Below are 20,434 nucleotides of genomic sequence, written 5' to 3'. Positions count from 1 at the left end.
GACAATGTCGGGGACAAATAGCCATGCTTTCTTTAACAGACCTGTTGGTACTTAAAAATCTCCATTAACTGTGACATCTTTTCTTTAGATATAAAAATTACATTTGAAGGTAAAAATAGCAAAGGTGAAATATACCGATAATATATATATGGCTATCTATGATTTTATTTGAGATTGTCAGTCCTCGATTTCTGGTGTGTTTCTTTTAGAAGAGATGATGGCCTGCCATATCTTCATTTTCTGGGTTTGAGCAGCAGCGAGCTAGCAAGAGGAACTTGCAAATGAAGACTTAATTATAAGTGCATGCTTAGCCAACGATATTGTACTTCTCAAGTTGTGACCTTTGTAATGACCGTTAAATGAAAAGTTGTGTAATGAAAACAACTTAAGCTCCAGTCTGGTTTCCTTACTTTTCAATGAAATCTGTATATTCATATTGGTAACATTATGTTTATTGTATATTGGATCTATGTTGCAAAATTGCACAGAAATTATGATACAAGAACGATGCCTCATCTTGCCAAATTCCCTCATCTCATTCACATGAAATAAACTTATACAGGGATCAGTGCATGCTTAGTCTCCAACAGGTATAAATTAAAATTGTAGAAGAACTAATTAATACATAGCAAATGAAAATCTTGTCTTATCATCCATTCCAATCTTGTCAAAATCCTTCATCTGAAAGAAGTGACACAAAGCCATTCAAAACTTAATTCCTTCTACGAATGTGTCTAAATTAGTTACATTTATATGGACCAAACTGTAAATTCAACATCAACATGGCATTTTTAGTGCACAATTGTGTAGCTTTTTCTTTGCATTTTTTTGTTTTCTCAGAGTCCACTTAACCACTTTACTGCTTGGTTGGTGGTCCGCTGTCTTTTGTTCTTCCTCATCTGTCAACCACCTTTTGAATGCTGCAGTAAAGTTGAAGAGAGGAAAAAAACAACTTTAGCATTGTGGAAGCAACTCGAACTCTACTATAGCATACGAGAAAGCCATAATGAGGAACATTTGACAAATGATAAACCAGAAAAAAGAGGTTGGACTTACAAGAATACCATCATAACGTGATCAGAAAATGCTACCAAAACATCCTCTCCAAGAGGTACAAAAATTACACAAACTTCATATAGTTGATTCAACTATTAATTATAAGTAGTACTGACAACCTGGAGAGGAAATAATCACCTCATATATGCATTTGTGTTGAATATAAATGCTCTGATTAGACACCACCAAATGACATAAAAGTAGTAAAAAAAAAAGTTTTCAAGTTGGTCTTGCACATAGATATCCCTATATTGTGCAGAAAATGTAAAAACAAAATAATAAATAATAAAAAAAACACCTCGAAATCTTATAAACAGAGAGTCAGAACCTCTTATAAGGCTCATAAGCTCAAAGAACCAACAATCATGACCTTTGACATATCAACATCAAGCATTAGCCTCAAAGGAAAACATTTCTCTTTTCTCAGTAACAAAATACTTTGCTAAACGACAACAATGATAAACAGAAATTAACCAAATTCAGCAGTACAATGGCTGGAGTAAGGCTTGACCTATGATGTTTATGCATTCTGCATAAAAACTGACTCTGGGCTTCTAACTGATTTTTTTTAATGTTAACTTGAATAATTAGATTTGCATAAAAATGTGTCTACTGAACTCCAACTTCGTAAAACATGAACATTAAAGTCTCATAATTGATAACAATAAAAAAAATAAAAAGAAAAAAGAATCTGAAAAGTAAAAAAAATAAAAAATAGTTAAGTTAAGCATAAGGGGACACTATATCATTCCTGCATTCATCAACATTAACATTATTTTCCAAGGAAAGCATTCCAAAAAATTAACATTATTTGGAATTGATTACTCAAGGTATTGTCGATGAAAACGAAAGAAGTTACTTCTAATGGCTAGCCGTCAAATTACAAAGTCTTCGGCAGATTATTTCATCAAATACCAAACCAGCCCCTTTAACATATTTAGTACAACCAGTATCATACTAGATAGTTAGTGCTAATACTATAGTGTTTTATGTGGCGTTTTGTGGAAAGTAAAAATTAAAGCTACAACTTTATGTGGGGAAATGTTGGACTCTGGGCTGTATTCCCATTTTTCTCCCCAGAAATGGACCTTCCTGGTCACACACACAAACACACAGAGACTTTCCTTTCAAGAGAAGATAGAAGTATCTATCTGCAGATGTATTCCATTGAGTGTAGTTAAATTTACTTGAAATGGAAAAACCCCACAGTGTTTTATTTTCATTTTTCTTTTACCTCAAATTGTCTTCAATCTCCTTAACTTTTGGGGTTCTTCGACAATTAAAAGCCACCAAATCGTGCCACTCTCACTATCACTCTGCGTCAACTGGTGTGAGGAGAAGAACATAAAACGAAAGCAATAATGATACATAGCCCAGATATAATTCCAAAGTATCAGAAAGCAAATTAATATCGAAAAAAAATGATAAAAAAATCACTTTTTTCTGAAGTGAGCATCAAAGAAAGCAAGCAAGAATAGCTTCAAGAACCAACCTTTAAGACTCAGAAACCAAGAGACTTGTCCCTTTAACACAGAAAGCAACCCACTATAGCTTCATAGTCAAACCTCTCTCTCTCTTTCTCTCTGTGAAAATTGTAACTAAGAAATGCTTGGTTGTAAAAATCAGCAAATCACCATAACGTGACCAACAAACCACCTAGGGAGGGACGAATTCTAGGGCAAGAAACCACTCACCTGGCTGCCGAGATGTATATTTGGATCGTTAATGTCGATTCTGAAGCAGGGGAACCAAAATGAGAGTTAGCAACCATGCGACATGTATTTCCCAAAATCAATCTCAAATGCCTAAAACAGAAATGAAGCAAAGAAAATCAGGGAGAGAAATGCGCACACGCACCTGGAACGATGACCAAAATATTGGGAGAGAGACGACGTCGCCGCTGTCACATGAAAGAGAGACAGCGTCGCCGGTGGCGGTGAGGAGGAGATTCAAAGTGGCGGGGAGGAGATTCGACGTGGGCTGAAACGCACTTGGGGGACCTGGGACGATGACCAAAATACTGGGAGAGAGACGGCGTCGCCGGTGGTGGTGGGGAGGAGTGTTATCTACGTGGGGGCCTAACAAGGAGATTCAAAGCGGCGAGGAGGAGCGACGCGGGCGGGGAGGAGATTTGAAGCAGGCTCACGACGCGGGCTCGAATTAGACGTGGGGGGCTCGAATTCGAATTGGGAAGAAAATATGAAAACACTATAAAAAACGGTGTGTTTCGCAGGGAGGAAAAAAAAAAAAACCGATTGCCACGTAGGGTGTGCAAAATTGCACACCGCTACAGTGGCTGATCCCTATCAGTACTCATTTGTATGGAACAAGGCAAGTAATACAAAATAAAGCACAATAAATTTTGCTGAAAATCATAACCCACTTTTGGATACCTCAACGTGAAATATAAAACCAGAAGCACCAGCTTTTCCCATAGGTTCAACATACATATTATGGCCAAGGATAACAAACAAAAAATGTAGTATTTCCTCATCAGTGTAATCAAGTGTATAGTATGTCCTCATCACTATTTGGGTATTGTTAAATTTCTATTACATAATCTTAATTATTTTGGTGTTGTTTAATTATTTTGGTATTGTTTAAAATTTGTATTCAAGTTTATGATGAATTTTAAATTATTTAAGGATGGAGCTTACATTTGATGTGGATTCCTTCTTCACCACTCTCTTACAAAGTGGTGGACAAGGGGAAAGCAGCACCCCATTCAATAGCATACATGCTAATATGGTGGTCCAACCATCACAAGCTGAAGATGAACAAAGGTCACACACTACAAAATCTCAACGAGGGGTGTCTTTCACCACAGAGGAGGATAATCTCCTTGTTTTAGCTTGGCTAAACATTAGCCTTGATGCTATTCTGGGGGACTGACAAAAAATTCACACAAATATGAGAAATAATTTATGAATACTATCATGAATATAAAAAAAAACAAATACTCCTGAACGTTTAATTGCGTCATTGACCAATCGATAGTAATTGATCCAAAAATGCACAAACAAGTTTTGTGCTGTTGTAGCACAAATAGAGTCTATGCATCTAAGTGGTACCCCGGAGGTCGATAATGTATTAATTTTGTTTTTCCTTTATGTTTTTTATATGCTTGGACTTATTTACATACTAACTTTATCACTTTGTTCATTTAAGATTAAGAAGGCAAAAATAATATACAAAGAAACTGAGAAGATAATTTTTTCTATCGAGTATTGCTGGTGTCTTTTTAGACACTAACCAAAATGGCAACAACATTAGTCAACATTATCAACGATGAGGAAATCACCTGGAAGACGTTCAGCCAGCGCTAGCTTAACTCTAGACGGAGACGATATTTTGGATGACAACGTGGAGGTCATCCTTGAGAGACATTTGGGCAAGAAGGCTGAGAAAGAAAAATAAAGAAAGAGGAAGTCTAGAGATGATGTAGATGCTGAATTTAACCATGCCTTAGCTTGCATGAGTGCTGACAGAAATACATTCATGTTGGAGAAAAGAGAATTTTACAGCAAGCAAGAGCGGGATAGAGATGAACATCTTGCACTTGAGAAGAAGATGTTTGAAACTAAAATAATGAAATTAGATCTTGATGGGATGAAACCAAAGCAACAAGTTTATTTCCAACGTATTCAGTATGAAATTTTAGATGGTTTAATAAGTAAATATGCAATCACATCACCATCTGAAAACCCATCCACACCTTTTGGAGGTGTGTAAGCATTTGTCTAGCCCATTTTGACGTTGTAATTAACAGTAGTATATATTTAACATATACTTTGTTTGATTTTAGTGGCTGTCCAACCACATGTGGGCAGCAACTTTGTGATTGGACATTGTCTTTATTTTTTGTGATGGGCGGTAACATTAGTGATGGATTGACTTTTGGAGGTGTATATATTTTTGTGATGGCTGACTTTTGGAGGTGTGTATATTTTTGTGATGGGCTGAAATATGTTGAACATTAGTAATGATTTGTGTTTGTTTTTCTCAATGATTTTTTTTAGGTGAAAATGTAATAGACAAGTATTTTTTTCAATGGTGTTGTATTAAATATTTAGAATGTATTTGCTGCACTCTAGGACCCATCCACATCTTTATCCAAGTCTCATATTGTACAACATTAATATTTCCATGTAGCTCTAAATTTAGGAAAATAAATAAAAGAACAAAAAAAATTGAAAAAAATTATTATTAAATTTATAATATTTTATTATTATTTTGATTAATAGATGGATAATCCAATGTGTGAATAAGTTTTGAGTGGAATAGTCATATGCAAAATTATGTCATATTATGCAAATTTTACATTTGCATTTGCATAATCCAATGCTAATGCTCTTAATAGATATTCTAAGATACACTTCGCATCCAAACGAATCCTTAATGGTCATATTGAAATTTTGGGTTCATATATGAGATTTCGAGTTTTATATTATTCGTTAGGAAAATCATGAGAATACAAGCTTAATTATTTAAAGGATACAACTTAAAGAGAATACGTGCTTCCTTTGTGAATGTAAATGTGTGATTTGATTTGTTGTTATATCAATGTGGGATAAATTGTGACCAATCTAATGAATTAGTGAATTCATATTCGTGTTGAATGTGTTGATGTAGTGCCCCATTTGTATGTGTGGCAAAGTATTTTATTGATTATAATCAATCTCTTTTTTGTATTGTAGAGGTTTCCAACACTGATTGAATGGTTGAAGAACCAAAGATTGGAATTACCTTTGCATTGGAAGAAAAAAATAGAGAATATTATATGAAATATGCTAAGTAAGCGGGGTTCGGTGTGATGAGAAGAAGTTTTAGACCTGGATATGATGGGAGTTTAAGGTACTTCACTCTCACGTGTTCGCCAAGACACATCAAATCAATGTCATAAAAAATTCTTAGGCCAAGACCAATTGAGATATTAGGTTGTAAGGCTAAGATCATTGCGACTCTCTAACTCGATGGAAGGTACACACTTTCCACCTTTGTGCTTGATCACACACATGCATTGAGTTCTGAAAAAACACGATTTACAAGAATATGAATGCAACTACAAAAATACAACTTGAAGTGGGAGATATAGGGGTGGCTAAAAGATTTACATCTCTTGTAGTTGATGTGAGGGGTTATGAGATCCTAACATTTGGAGAAAATAATTGCCTAAATTATATTGATAAGGTAAGACAGCTTTGGCTTGGTGAAGAACGTGCTAAAACTCTATGAAAGCATTTTAGGCACAACAGAAAAATTAATGTTTCCATTATTTTATGGATGTGGATGATGAGTGCACATTTAGAAATATGTTTTGGGCAAATGCACGAATTATAACTGCCTACGAATATTTTAGAGACGTGATAACTTTTGACACTACCTACTTGACCAATACATATAAGATGCCGATTGCCCTTTTTGTAGGAGTGATTCACCAGGGTTAGTCCATTCTTTTTTTGTGTGGCTTAATATCATTAAAAGATGTGAACACATTCATTTTGTTATTTCATTCTTGACTGAATATTATGGATGGGGTCAAAGTGTGTGATGGATTCATTAAAAAGTCTGATTTCTCGGTAACGTACATTGATGATGATTGGACTATTACTTACAATTGTAAATTGTTTAAAATCAATGGCATATTATATAGACATTCGTTGTGTGTACTAACAATGCTTGACAAGAGCTACTCGCCCTCAAAATATATTGTTGATTGGTGGAGGAAAGACATTAAGCGAATATATACTCTTGTGAATAGTAGTTACGAATGATCATGGGTCCAATCCTCGAGCTATGAGATATGATAGGCTTACCGAGTCATTTAGCGAGATAGTAGTAGTTGCAAAAGAGAGTGATGATAATGAAGCGAGACTTATGGGTCAATTAGAAAGGTTAGAAATAGACTTCGTTCGTACTAGTAGTACACATGACAATGGTAGTGGCCCATCCCATGGCACTATGAGGACCGAGCCGAAGCAAGAGAAGAGACTTCTTTCAATGGGCAAGGTACTGTGAAAGATGAGATAACGAGTCAGGCAAAGTACCACTAGTCCATAGTAAAGCGAGCAACATTATGTAGAAATCCTGGTTGACACATCCCAGCACTAGGTGATAAAGAACTTCTCCTCATGTGACCTACAAGCAAGAATTGTGCTGATCGTACTTGGGCGAGAATGAATAGCTAAAAAAGTTAGTAATTATGGAAAATGACAGTCCACAATAAAGGCCGAGTTACGGGAAAGGGCGAGTAACGATCAAAAGACGAATACCAGTCAAGGATAAGACCAATATGGATGTGAGGGCTCTCCTGGATTATGTGGAGATGTTCAGAGGTAGTAGGTGTCATATGCAGAGGCCCATATTCCAAATGAGACACCACGTCTTGAGTAAGCCTACAGAAGAAAAAATGTATGGACCTGCAGGTCATATCGTTTGATCTCAGAGGTATGGTCTGGTACCATGTGAAAAATTCTTATGAAGGATTGGACTCAAGGCAAGCTACAGAAACATGTGTGCCTTGTCCTATCAATCACTTGGCCTCTACAATTTTTCAAATCCAGAAGACGGATGGACAGTCAAGATTAAAAGTCTCTTATTCAAGCATATTAGTAGTAAGAAGGACACCCAATGGTCCCACCCTATAAAAGACTTTGGCAAGGGACAACATTTCATTTTTGAGATCATAAGTGTTTGATCTTCTTTGGAGTTGGAGTCTTCAAAGAAAGCAAGTGATCTCAAGGCTACGACGGGAAGAGCAGCGTTAGTGCCACCGTAGTATTTTAATATTACTCAGGTATGTTAGCTCCTAAGATTGTATTGAGAATATGGGGTAAATGCTTGTGAGTATGTTGTAAGGATAAGTTTTGCATATTCTGCAACTTCCCTTTTTTTCTACATGAAAATAATATATATCTTCTCCTCCATTATATTTATGGATTATCTTTACACTTTGATTTTGAGATGATGAGTTTGAATGGTATAGGTTAGTAGTGATTATGATTTCTAGATACGTGCATCTTACCATATGTCGATCATCATGGATGAGGTGAGGAGTTATCTTGCTAGTCTTATGGTACGTTGCCACGAGTTTCATACAGATAGAGAGAGTACTCGTGATGATCTAAGTGTAACTTTTTTTATTGGACTCACTTGATAAACGTGTAAGAGATTCTTTGAATTGATCATGTGTGGTGTTTTCGGGTCGTTTGACTTGGTAGAGTGATTACCCAGGTTGATCATGTGTGTTGCCTTTGGATGTGTTGACCAAGTTGAGTGATTCTCCATGTCAGATGACTTGAAATGAGTGAGTTAGTTTGCACATTGACAGGGCAGAGTGAGTCTCGATGTCAAATGGTGGAGTGATTCCCGAATGATATTTATATGATGAGATATGATGGACTTTATCTATTTTGATAAGAGGGTGATTCCTCGCCATGCTTATATACTTGAGTTTTATTTAGAGGGTGGTATCTCGCAATAATTATGAATACATGTGCTTCTGCTGGAGGGTAATTCCTCGCCATGCATAAATATGTGTTCACAAATTATTTACATGAAGCAGTGCATGCATAATCATTTGCATTATCTATCATTGGTAGTATTGTCATAGATGTTTAACTTACCTACCAGAACTGTAGGTCTTAATGTAGACGTAGTGCAAGAGGAGTTATCGAAGAAGAAGGACTAAACCCGCCTGAGTCATAGAAACGAAAGCATGTCTCTGTTATTTGTTGTTAATATTTTGTTAACATGTGCTACTTAGTTGAGTGACAAATCATGTTCGATTTATCGTATTTGAATGTACATGATGAACAAATGATGTCGTATAATATTAGTTGGGAAGTAACATTGACATGTAGATATCATTATTGTTAATGGACAAACCTTTTACCGGTCTATACTTTTGGTACAATTAGCATTTAATATTTGACTAAAATCTTACCTATTCCACTACGACTTAATTTGCTCACCGCGTATTCGATCCATGATTACGCGCCTAGACCTAACAATAACACCAGGGTGTTGCCGACTGGCTAGCATTCCTGACACCAAGGATCCTCACCAAACTCTTTACTAAGGAACGGGACACCACAACTATTAATGCATGCCTTGGGATGTCATATGGAAGCACTAAAAAGGAAGCAGTAAAGAACTTAATCCTTTAGTTGTACAGAGCAAAACTAGGATGCCCACAAAACGAAAAGTCTCTATTGTGGAAAAGTAAATAGATTAAAAATAAGAAAGAAAAATAATCAGGTTTGTTGTCATTGACTCGTTGCCTGAACTCTTATATGGCTTTTGCTAATTTGGGTAATATTTGCTTAATATGTTTCCTTTATATAGCCTTTGACAAAAGCTTGCAATAATCCAAACAAAAGAAGAGATCCACCATGTACTTCCCTTCATTGTAGCATGAGCTAAGGGGTATTGCCTCTAAGTCTCAATGTTTATTTGTGGTAAATATCTGTAACCATTGCTTTAAGTATTAACATATTTGTTTGTGATAGGATCTCCCAAATTTTGGCACCAAGTCCACCATACAGTATAAAGACAACGTAGACTTTAATATTAGCGAGGTTAAGTTTTTTTGAATCATCATAATCCACTTTCTGTGTGTTTAGCTGGAAATGACGATGGCAGCTAAGCTAGCAACTGAGGAGGCTACACATCGACATCTTTCTGATATCATCATTGAAGGAGATAGTCAAGTGATTACCAATGCAATTCTTAATCACATTACATATCCAGACTGGACCATCTCTAATATACTCATATATCCTAGTGCTACTCAAGTCCTTCCGGAGCTAGAGTGCACAGAAAATTCATCGAAACCAAAACCGGGGCGCATCAACTGGTGCAATGGGCTACAACAAACAATGTGTTTGGTTGCATACCCCTTATCAAATTACCACAATGTTTACTGGACTTCTATAGTGGAAAGGACCCTCCTTATCTTCTTAAAACAGTCTGTAATAACTCTTTAAGATACCTCTATATTATCCTAGTATTATTCTAGTATTCGTGATATTCCTTAATCCCCGTATATAACGTATACGCTCATTTATGATATAAGTGTAATATTGATTTTTAGGTTAATTATGTGTGTTTGAAAGTCAGGGTAGTGAAAACCACTATGAGTATTGCAAACCAAATTTTGAGCAATTTCCATCAATTATATGATGTCTAACCCATACATGATGTGTTGATTTTCTTACAGGTTAGCCCCATGATTGATCAGGAAGTTTGAGTGGGGATATCAAAGTTAGTAATGGAAGAACAATCCTACACAATTAATGCCGATAAAACCCTTTCATTCCAATATGGCCTGCGACTTCATCTAAATCAGAATTTGGATATTTTTGCATTATCTTGGTGTTGAGGTATTTTGGACAAATGATATTGGTTCTCTATTTTGGACAATTTTGGTGAAGTTAATTTCATTGATTGACATGTCCTGTTTAGATTTTGAGTTGAATAAAATATTGTTAGAATATTATTGTTTAATATTATTATTATTTTAGAATTTGAAAAAATTTAATTCTTTATTATATTTCGTGTAAAAATTTGTAAAAAATTATAATAATGAGATTAAATGAGTTGAGTTGAGATGAGTTAATGTGAATTTCCAATTCAACCGGGACTACTAGACAACATTCTGAATCAAGGAACGTCAATACTAGACATGGGTACTCTGCCAAAGCAGCAAAAACAAAAGAACATCACAACAACAAAACAAAACAAAACAAAAACGCATACAAACATAGGTTCGTAGCATGGACTGCATATACTTTGGGACCCTGTGAAACGTCCTCCGTTATCTAAATGATAACAAAATGAACGTATTAATTATGCTCTGAGCATCTTCAAAGAGCTAAAGATACTACAAACAGATCCCCCATCTACTTTACTCCAACTATGGACATGAGAAATTGGAGACTCTCATAAACTTTTCCAAGATCAGAGGGGTCCTTGAAGGAGGCAGAGGCAGGTAGCTCCACTCCAGTGAAGATGTAGAGAGCTTTTAGTTCCTCTATGCACGTTCTTTGGCGCGTGGCTTTATAACCTACTATGGTTCGCATGGCATCAATCTTTTCCCAGATCTCCTTCTCATTGTACAGTATCTGTAGCAGCTAGCACAAGTAACCAGCATTAAACTACCTTGAAGTAGAGCTTTATGGTTAACTAACTCTGAACGGATTTACAGAAACAATCTTCTGAGAAAAAAATCCAGTACTTGAAAGGGCATGGTCCCTATTGTCCATCCGCATACAAATGAAAGAATGGTGAAATCATCTCAACTCAATTTATTTCATCTCATCTTATTATTACAACTTTTCTAAATTTTTAAATAAAATATAATAAACAATTCAACTTTTTCAAATTCTAAAATAAAAATAATATTCTAACAATATTTTATTTAACTTTTAACTTTTATCTTATCTCATCTCAATTTAACTCAACTCAATTCACTATACAAACCAAGACACAAGGGAAATTTATGGCGCGTTCACCTATCAAAAAAATAATTTATGGTACGTTTGCAACATATCCATGAGCTCAGCTCCAAAAGGTAACCAAAAAACGTAACAAAAGGTCTCAGTCATCATTGTTCCTCCATCTTGGCTGTTTTATAATGCCGACCACATAAAAATGCAGAAACGCTCGGAACCATGTTAAGACTGGTTTTGTCAGGATAAAATAATTCATGAAATTCAGCAGCTACAATTCAGAAGACCATGTTTGGATAGCACCTTGTTTTTTTCAAATTTTCAATAAGTCATTCAACTTCAAACCCAAACATCTTTTAATCCCAAAAAAAATTTACCATTTTAACTTTTCATCTAGATCACTTGCCCAGGTTCCAATGAAAAGTAGAAAACACAAAAATAAAAACAGCTTTTACGAAAACCGAAACAAAAATTACCCTTTAAAAAATTATATTTAAAGAACTTTGCAACTCTACCTATAATTTTAACAAATACCAATATAAAATATATTTCAAAAAGATTTTAATTCGAATTTTCCTATCTACCTTCACAAAACAAAATAAAAACCACATCTCATAATTTTCAAAAATCTTCTCAAACATTCTCAAAATTTTTCAAAAATAATTTCTCAAACTTTCTCAAAATTTAACCAAACGCACCCTAATAATTTCATCTCCTGTAAAAATCCAAGCCCTAGTCATGCTATCATCCCTCAAACATTTTATAGAAGTATCAGAGCTTTTAATGAAGTGATTGTTTTTGGATTTTTTAAAACAGTACAAATATTGGCATACCAGATGGATCCCCAGGAAAGCAAATTACCATGCTCATAACGTGGCACATGCAATGGGCAGCTAGCGAAGGACTGTGGTTTTTTCATGGGAGGGAAATTACCTAAAAATGTTGTAATATGTTAATAGGTCTTCGAACCTCCTTGAATATTTGAGCCTTTCGTATCTCCCCCTTCTATTATTAATACTGTCATGTTTAGGAGTGAAAACATCCCAGATTTGGGAAGATTTTGGGTTACCAAACATGGCTTAGTTTCACCATTTATCCTACCATTAGAGAGTTTCGTTATGATATATATATCTTTTCTAAAGTGTTTTTTGACATTTACGGAATTCTCTTGTAACAGAGCTATGCAGCATCTCTAAACCAGGAGGGGGTGTGTTACAAGAACTGTAGAGTACCTACCAAAGTTACAAAATACTTCCATTATGGTATATTCAGAAATTATATCTTGAAGCTTAAGTTTGAGCATTGCATTTTGATTGGTGAAGCTTCATAAGAATGAAAATGTGTCTTTTTTTCCAGGCAAGATTAATAGAAATCAGCTGGCTTAACAGCCCCATTGGTTATCCCTAACAACACAATGGACAGTTCATATGATCCAAAGTTGCATCTCTAGTGTAGACTTTTTTTTTTTTTTTGGATAAGTATGCATCTCTAGTGTAGACTCGTTCAAATTCACATAAATCTGTGTCCCAAATCGGAAGGCAAAGTCCGTCCCAGAACAGTAAAGGCACTGTGCGATGTCTAGCTCCTTAAACTACTGGCATCAGTATTACTTGGTGGAGCCAGGGTGATTTCCAGTGAATCATTTTCTAAACATATATCATCTTAAACAAAATAAAAATATACCCGCTTCTTGAATAAATGATGTTCAAAAGATAGTGATTTAAACTGTTGAGACATATATATCAAGCTATAGAATTATATGCATAATACAAACAATATTATTGAACACCACAAAAGCAATGAACAAATTGAAGAAGAATCTAGATCTTTTATTAGTCAGTCTAACAGAATTATTGTGATTTTTTTTTTTAATTTACATTATATGGGATGTTAAATTATACACACACATTTATTTCATATGTATTAAATACCAGACAACACCGAAAACAGACGATATAAGTTGATAAAAGGGGACAAGTCACCTTACGTTTCAAGTTTTAAGATGTACTTACAAATATGTCTCGGGTTTCTTTTATGGGTAAAATGCGTATCAGGATTTTAATTAGACATTATACCATTCCATTCATCCTCGTCGCTCAGTCGACCACCCAATTGAGAAGATTTATCTGGACGAATATAAATTAAGCCTAACCTCACTTGAAGGAACGATAATGTCTTTCTCAGAGGGAAGGCTAGACGCATGAACTGTAGCTGAAACAAAACGCTCCGCAGATTCTGCCGCTTCTCTGCCCATATTAGTTGATGATTCTGCAGATGACATCAGTAAGTTTCCGTTAAGGGGATTGAGATATAAACTTATGAAAAAAGTAGAAGATCCGGATGGGAGCAATCATGTTGAGCATTTTTTCTTTTCAAGATGTTTACCTTTGGGAAGGACTACAGTTTCGACATCAAACAGATCGAGTCCACTTACATCAACAATCTCTCTTTCATCTGTATTTAAGGAAATTACAACATCCAGGGCCCCGTTTAAAGGGAAATCCTGATCTTTATCATCACCTCCATCTTCTGCACCACCTTGCCTTTCCTCTACACGACGTCTGTAATCTTTCTCTGCATCATCACCTGTACCCTCATCCCTGAGTCTTTCAGTCAGTACCCTTGTCTCTCTCAATAATTCCTCTTCTTTAATGCCACTCACTTTTTTGGGACAACCAAGTTCTTCTAAAGCTGCAGTTGTTCCTTGAAACAGTGTCTCCACTTTTCCAGCTTTGTTGCCACTTCCCTCATCTCCCTCGATTACAACCACAAGTCCATGCCCCTCTTGCAGTAGCTGTTCATCCGTCTTTCCTTCAATTTCAGGTTCTTCCTTCTCTTCTTTCAGTCCATGTTTGACTTCAATTCTCTCTTCCAAAGGCTTTTCCTCCTCCTCATCTTCATACTCCCCAACATCTTCTACAAATTCTTTCTTGTCCTTCTTTGCACGTCCTTGCCCATAATCAGCCCCTGCTGTGGCTTTCCCTTCAGTATTATCCTCAATTTCCTTCTCAACCAATTCAATGCTCATCTCACCCATTCTCTCTGTCTCCTCCATACGGTCTTCTTCCCCTTCAACCATACCAACTTCTCCTCCAAACCCGACAACTCCCTCTTCCTTTTCTTCATCCCTACATATTTCTTCATCATAAGAGACCAGTCCAAAACCCAGCAGAAGTGGAGGGGCTGCTGTTCCTGGGAACAACTTTCTCATAAGTTTCTCAGAGCAAGCATAGCTTGCCAAGATCAGCCCAGAAGGGACTGAAACAGCTAACCCAATCGCTGAAATAGCCAATAGTGAAGGAAGAACCAATGGCGTGGACGAAACTACGATACCCGCGATCAAAATCTTCTTTCCTAGTAGCAGTCCCTTGTTCAACATCCAACTGACCTTGCCACAAATCGCTTCAGATGAGTTCCACTCCTCACTTGGGTCTTCCATCCTATAGCATTCTAATCAAATGCTTATAATCATGATATTGTTTTGTAGTTAAGCAGCTGGGAAAATAAAAATGTAGGCATAATTAACATGTGACTAACAAACAAATTGTTGGAAGATGTTTTATTTTTGATTTTTGACTGAAAAAACAGAGAGAGATCAAGAACAAGAGAAGACACAAAGGAAATTTAATTACTAGGGTTAGAAAACTATCTCGATGTTACTTAAGCTTTTCGACACCAATACGAAAACAAACAAATGCATCTTCAATAGAGACCCTAATCGTCTTTTTGGAAATTCATAGTATAAATGAAAGCACAGGAGAGAAGAAAAGTTGGAAGCATTCAATTTCCAGACAGTCGCATAGATTAAAAGAGAACGAGTATGCAATTGCTACGACCTTTTTTCTTTCCCAATGAGCACTTGTACCTACTCTACTCGACTTGATCTCACGGCCAATGTTTCAGCGAGGGAGATAGGTACCTAGAATTTCAATACCAGTTTTGAAACCTTCATTTCACTCGAATGTAAACATAAACCATGAAAGCACGAGCTGCCAAAAGAATCTCTGTGACACGCGTTGGAAAGAGGGCACTGACAATTGCAGGCATGGGAGAAGGCACTAGGCAGAGCTTCTATCCTTCTATTTATATCTACAACTGCATGCAAATGGGATAACGATGGGTTACGCATTTCAACGTGGCTGAAGATCGAATCAACATCTGCATCCTAGGCTTGTGAGCGTTTGATTCCACTGGTGACGTGTGGATAATTATTTTCAGAGAAAATGTTATTCTCAGCTCCATTCTACCTCTTCATTCTATTATTATATATATTTTTTATTTAATGATAAATAAAATATTTTTTAATAATATTATTATTTTTTTATTTTTTCAAAAGTATTTAAAAATATATATAAAAAAAAAATATATCATAAAACTAATGCATAGTACTTTGAAAAAATACTACTCTCATTATCTCCGTACATGACAGTTACCGTTAGTTTTAGGATCGCTTATTAAAAAAATGAGTATACAAAATCCGTTCTCTGTATATTTACTTTTTTTAATAATAAATCATATATTTTTTTTTTTTTTAAAGAAGTGCATATTATTTACACAATTTATAACTCTTTTTTATAAGTAAATAACAATTGTTGGTGTAAAATGATAGTGGATACCTGCCGTGCTGAGGCTAATTGTCGAACTTCCATTGCCAATCAGCGCACCTCCCAGATAATAATATTCAAGTAGCTATTGAGTACAATGTATATCTCAGTTCAAATATTTACATTAGAACGTTAAACAAAAAATTTGCCTAACTGTGTTAGAACAAATTGGACAAACGACTTGCAGTTTAGACACCATTGCATGTATTTAATTACATTTCTTTTGCATTTTCTTTGTATTTACATTTTACACTTCATAAGATTATTAGAGCAAGTTGTTAGGCAGTTATATTCTTTGCTGTATATATTTCAATCTCTTCTTTAATGAAAAATACACAATTTTGTGGAAAACTTGATTGATTCTTCTTCTCCGTCAGTATCTGCTCCTCTATTTTTATTGCCCAGAGCTCCATTTCTCTGGTTTGTTACATGGTATCAGCAACTATTGAGAAGCACTTCCGATGGAAAACACAACCCCTATAACCCCGACCCCTGAACCTCCACCGATTTTCATAAACCCTAATTCTCACCTATACACGAATACCCATCCCTCATACCTCAATCTCACCGATCCCTCAAACCCTTTTCGTCTTGATCATGGTGATAATCCGGCCATTACCCTTGTTCCTGAACTTCTAACCACCGACAATTATGCCACATGGTCTAGAGCCATGCGACGTGCTCTTCGAGCTAAGAATAAGATTGGCTTCATTTCGGGTACCCTGTTGAAACTTACCTCCCCTACAAATCCATTACTTGATCTATGGGAAAGGTGCAATGATATGATTGTTTCCTGGATCTAGAACTCCATTAACCCTTCTCTTAAATCATCTGCGGTCTTTGTTGATGATGCTAAGGAGATTTGGCAAGACTTGTCCGATTGTTTTTTCTAGCAAAACCGTCCACGAATTTTTCAGTTGAAGAAGGATTTAGCCAGTTTTCTTCAAGAACATGATTATGTAAGTATCTATTATGGTAAGTTGAAATAATTCTCTGGGATGAGCTTTCCATTTACGATCATTTTCATATATGCACTTAAGGTATTTCGAAAACTCTTATGGATCGTCATCAGAGGGAATGTGTTCTTCAGTTTCTGATGTGACTTAATGAATCATTCCCCCATCAGAGACCAAATTATGTTAATGGATCCTCTTCCACCTGTTACCAAGGTGTTTTCCCTAATACAACAACAAGAACGACATTCTCAACTGACCTCAGCTGTTCCTTCTACTCAGAACATGGCCCTTGTTGTTACGAAACCTTTTCCTTAATCCAAATACCCGCCCAAACAAAACCCTAACTCCAAGAAGGATCGGCCATATTGCACTCACTGTAAGATTTCTGGCCACTCGATGGAAAACTGTTTTAAACTTGGTAATTTTGTTGCTCCAATTTGCTCCCATTGTCACCTTACTGGCCATTCTGTTGAGTTGAGAAATGCTACAAATTAAATGGTTATCCACCCGGCCATAAGTTACACGCCAAGCAGCCACCCTATTCTATCATACTTGCCAATCAGACTTCATACTCTGCTATTTCTGATGTGGACGATTCTAGTGACGACAGGATTGGTTTGACCAAACATCAATACCAGCAGCTGATGTCCTTGCTACAACCCAAGGATTCTTCAATAGCAGCATATGTTTTCCACTTGACATCACCATCTCATCCTCATTCCTCTTCTGTTCCTGCTTCACAAATGTTTAGTATATATTCTTGCCTTTCTACACACACACACACACGCAGCACCTCAATTCATTGTTCCTTGAGTTGGATATTGGACACAGGTGCTACAGACCATATGAGCACTACATTCTTCACAACCATTTCTTCCGTTTTTGCCTACTTTGTTAAGCTTCCAAATGGAAGCTTTGCTCCTGTAACACATATTGGTAATATTCAATTAACCAATACCATCATTTTAAGGGATGTTCTCTGCGTCCCATCTTTCTCTTTCAATTTAATTTTTGCAACTAAGTTGACTCATAGCCTAACTTGTTGCTTGCTGTTTTTCTCTAAATACTGCTTCATACAGGACCTGCATTCTTGGAAAACTATTGGGAATGGTGAGCTCAAGCATGGTTTATACCATTTCATCTGTTCAGACATTTCTCCTTCAACCCTTGCTCACTCTTTTTCAAATAACACACCTTTTACTGCACACGTCTCTATGATCAATAATGTCAACCAACCTGACCTATGGCATTTTCGCCTAGGCCATTTATCATTTTCTAGGTTAAGAATGATTTCTGATCCTATTGTAAGCAAGCATTTCACTTATATTAATGAAAATCCTTGCGCTGTTTGTCCCCTTGCCAAGTTCCATAGATTATCTTTTCCCAATAGTATGCATACTTCATCTAGGATTTTTGAATTAATCCATTGTGACTTATGGGGCCCATATTCCACTACTGCATATGATGGCTCACGCTATTTCTTAACCATTGTGGATGATTTCTCTTGATCCACTTGGGTTTACTTACTTACTTCCAAAGTTGAAACCAAAACCTGCATTACTTCATTCTATAATTTGGTGGAAACACAATTTGGACTCAAAATTAAAATCTTAAGAAGTGACAATGGTGCTGAGTTCTGTATGACCAATTTTTTCAATGAAAAATGCATAATTCATCATAGGAGTCGTGTGCAAACCCCTCGACAAAATGACATTGTTGAGAGGAAGCATCAACACTTGCTAAATGTGGTTAGAGCATTGCGGTTCCAATCTAATTTGCCTCTTACATACTGGAGTGACTGTATTTTAACAGCCACATATATCATAAATTGGCTTTCTTTGTAATAAGAAACCCCAATATGCCCACATGAAGGTTTTTGGCTCCTTATGCTTTGCAACCACTCTCTTACATACTCGAAAAAAATTTGATCCTAGAGGCCGTAGGTGTGTTTTTCTAGGCTACCCTTTTGGCACCAAAGGATACAAATTATTGGATCTATCCACGCACACCATTTTCATTTCAAGAGATGCAAATTTTCATGAGTCCATTTTCCCTTTCCACCAAACATCACAGCTCTCATCCACTTCTCCTTTATAGTCACCTTTACCTATTTTTCACCCCCACTGTTTTACACCCATTTTTGACCCGCCTCCCACAGCCACTCTTTTCCCATCTTCTCCTCTACATCCTACACATTCTACATCATCCCATACTATAATCCCATCCCCACCACTTCCTACTAGCTCCTCCACTTCACCCACCCCTCTAAATAATTCCCTTCCTGCACTTAGGAGGTCTACCATAATTCGAATAGCACCACAGTACCTCAAGGACTATCACTGTTCTCAAATCATGCTTGATCCCCCTGCACAATCAATTTCCCGGGATGCACATGCTATTAGTGGTAAGTCTTTTCCCTTAACTAATTGCTTATCTTATCATAAATTCAGTCCAAATTTTCTAGCCTTTACTACTTCTATTTTTGTCCAAACCGAGCCCCACTCTTACAAACAAGCTTTGAAGGATCCTGGTTGGTGTAAGGCTATGGAAGCTGAGATTGATGCACTGGAAAATAACTAGACTTGGACACTCAATGAATTATCCCATGGAAAAGAAACCATTGATTGTAAGTATGTTTACAAAATTAAATTTAACTCTGATGGAAATGTTGAGAGACTTAAGGCTAGATTAGTAGCCAAAAGATACACACAAATAGAGGGCATAGACTTTCATGAGACCTTCTCCCCTGTTGCTAAGCTCGTCACTATGAGAGGTCTCATTGCCATTGTTGCCATCAAAGGATGGCATTTGCATCATTTTGATATGAACAATGCCTTCCTTAATGGTGATTTGCAAGAAGAGATTTACATGAAGAAACCACCCGGGTATACTAAGGGACAGCCACACCAAGTTTGTAAATTGCTTAAGAGCCTTTATGGCCTCAAACAAGCATCAAGACAATGAAATTTCAAGCTTACCTCATCTCTTTTTGAATATGGATTTATCCAATCAAAAGCTAATTATAGCTTATTCACAAAGCAAAATAGTTCTTCTTTCATTGTCTTATTAGTGTATGTGGATGATCTATTACTTGCTAGTGATTCTCAAGCTTCTATTGATTCAATTAGAACTTTCCTTCATCATAAGTTCAAAATTAAAGACCTTGGCTGCCTTCGATACTTTCTTGGCTTAGAGATTGCTAGATCGTCTAAAGGCATTCATATTTCTCAAAGGAAATATGCCTTAGATATTTTGGCAGATTTAGGAATGCTTGGTTGTACCCCACTTAAACTCCCTCTTGATCGAAATTTTAAACTCAACAAAACAGAGGGAATTCCACTCAAAGAACCATGCACTTATAGGAGAT

The 20,434-nt window shown here is 36.3% G+C and overlaps 1 protein-coding gene across 4 annotated transcripts; it reads right to left on the bottom strand.

Moving 5' to 3' along the window:
• Positions 1 to 10,714: 10,714 nt before the first annotated feature.
• LOC109004087 lies at positions 10,715 to 15,732 on the bottom strand. 4 transcript variants are annotated; one of them, XM_035695454.1, is made up of 4 exons: positions 15,344 to 15,732; positions 13,893 to 15,002; positions 13,660 to 13,775; positions 10,715 to 11,180 (listed from the first exon to the last, which is right to left on the bottom strand). In XM_035695454.1, exons 2-4 carry the CDS (start codon positions 14,944 to 14,946, stop codon positions 10,959 to 10,961), a joined length of 1,392 nt encoding a protein of 463 aa, XP_035551347.1. In that variant the 5' UTR covers positions 14,947 to 15,002; positions 15,344 to 15,732; the 3' UTR covers positions 10,715 to 10,958. The 4 variants fall into 4 exon arrangements, with proteins under 4 accessions (XP_035551347.1, XP_035551346.1, XP_018838046.2 ...); XM_035695453.1 differs by having other exon boundaries at positions 13,893 to 14,957; positions 15,344 to 15,563; XM_018982501.2 differs by having other exon boundaries at positions 13,893 to 14,947; positions 15,344 to 15,563.
• Between the last annotated feature and the right edge of the window lie 4,702 nt (positions 15,733 to 20,434).

The sequence above is a fragment of the Juglans regia genome, chromosome 11, assembly GCF_001411555.2.
Source record: "Juglans regia cultivar Chandler chromosome 11, Walnut 2.0, whole genome shotgun sequence".
Classification (NCBI taxonomy): Eukaryota; Viridiplantae; Streptophyta; class Magnoliopsida; order Fagales; family Juglandaceae; genus Juglans; species Juglans regia.
This window is presented reverse-complemented; position numbering and strand designations above follow the sequence as displayed.

What these genes read in the sequence shown, in the direction of transcription:
- LOC109004087 (XM_035695454.1), bottom strand. Translation starts at nt 14,946, where the DNA reads ATGGAAGACCCAAGTGAGGAGTGGAACTCATCTGAAGCGATTTGTGGC. An exon ending in AACTGTAGTCCTTCCCAAAG is followed by an intron (nt 13,776 to 13,892) that starts GTAAACATCTTG and finishes TGTCATCTGCAG; the next exon opens with AATCATCAACTAATATGGGC. An exon ending in TTATCGTTCCTTCAAGTGAG is followed by an intron (nt 11,181 to 13,659) that starts GTTAGGCTTAAT and finishes TAGCTGCTACAG; the next exon opens with ATACTGTACAATGAGAAGGA.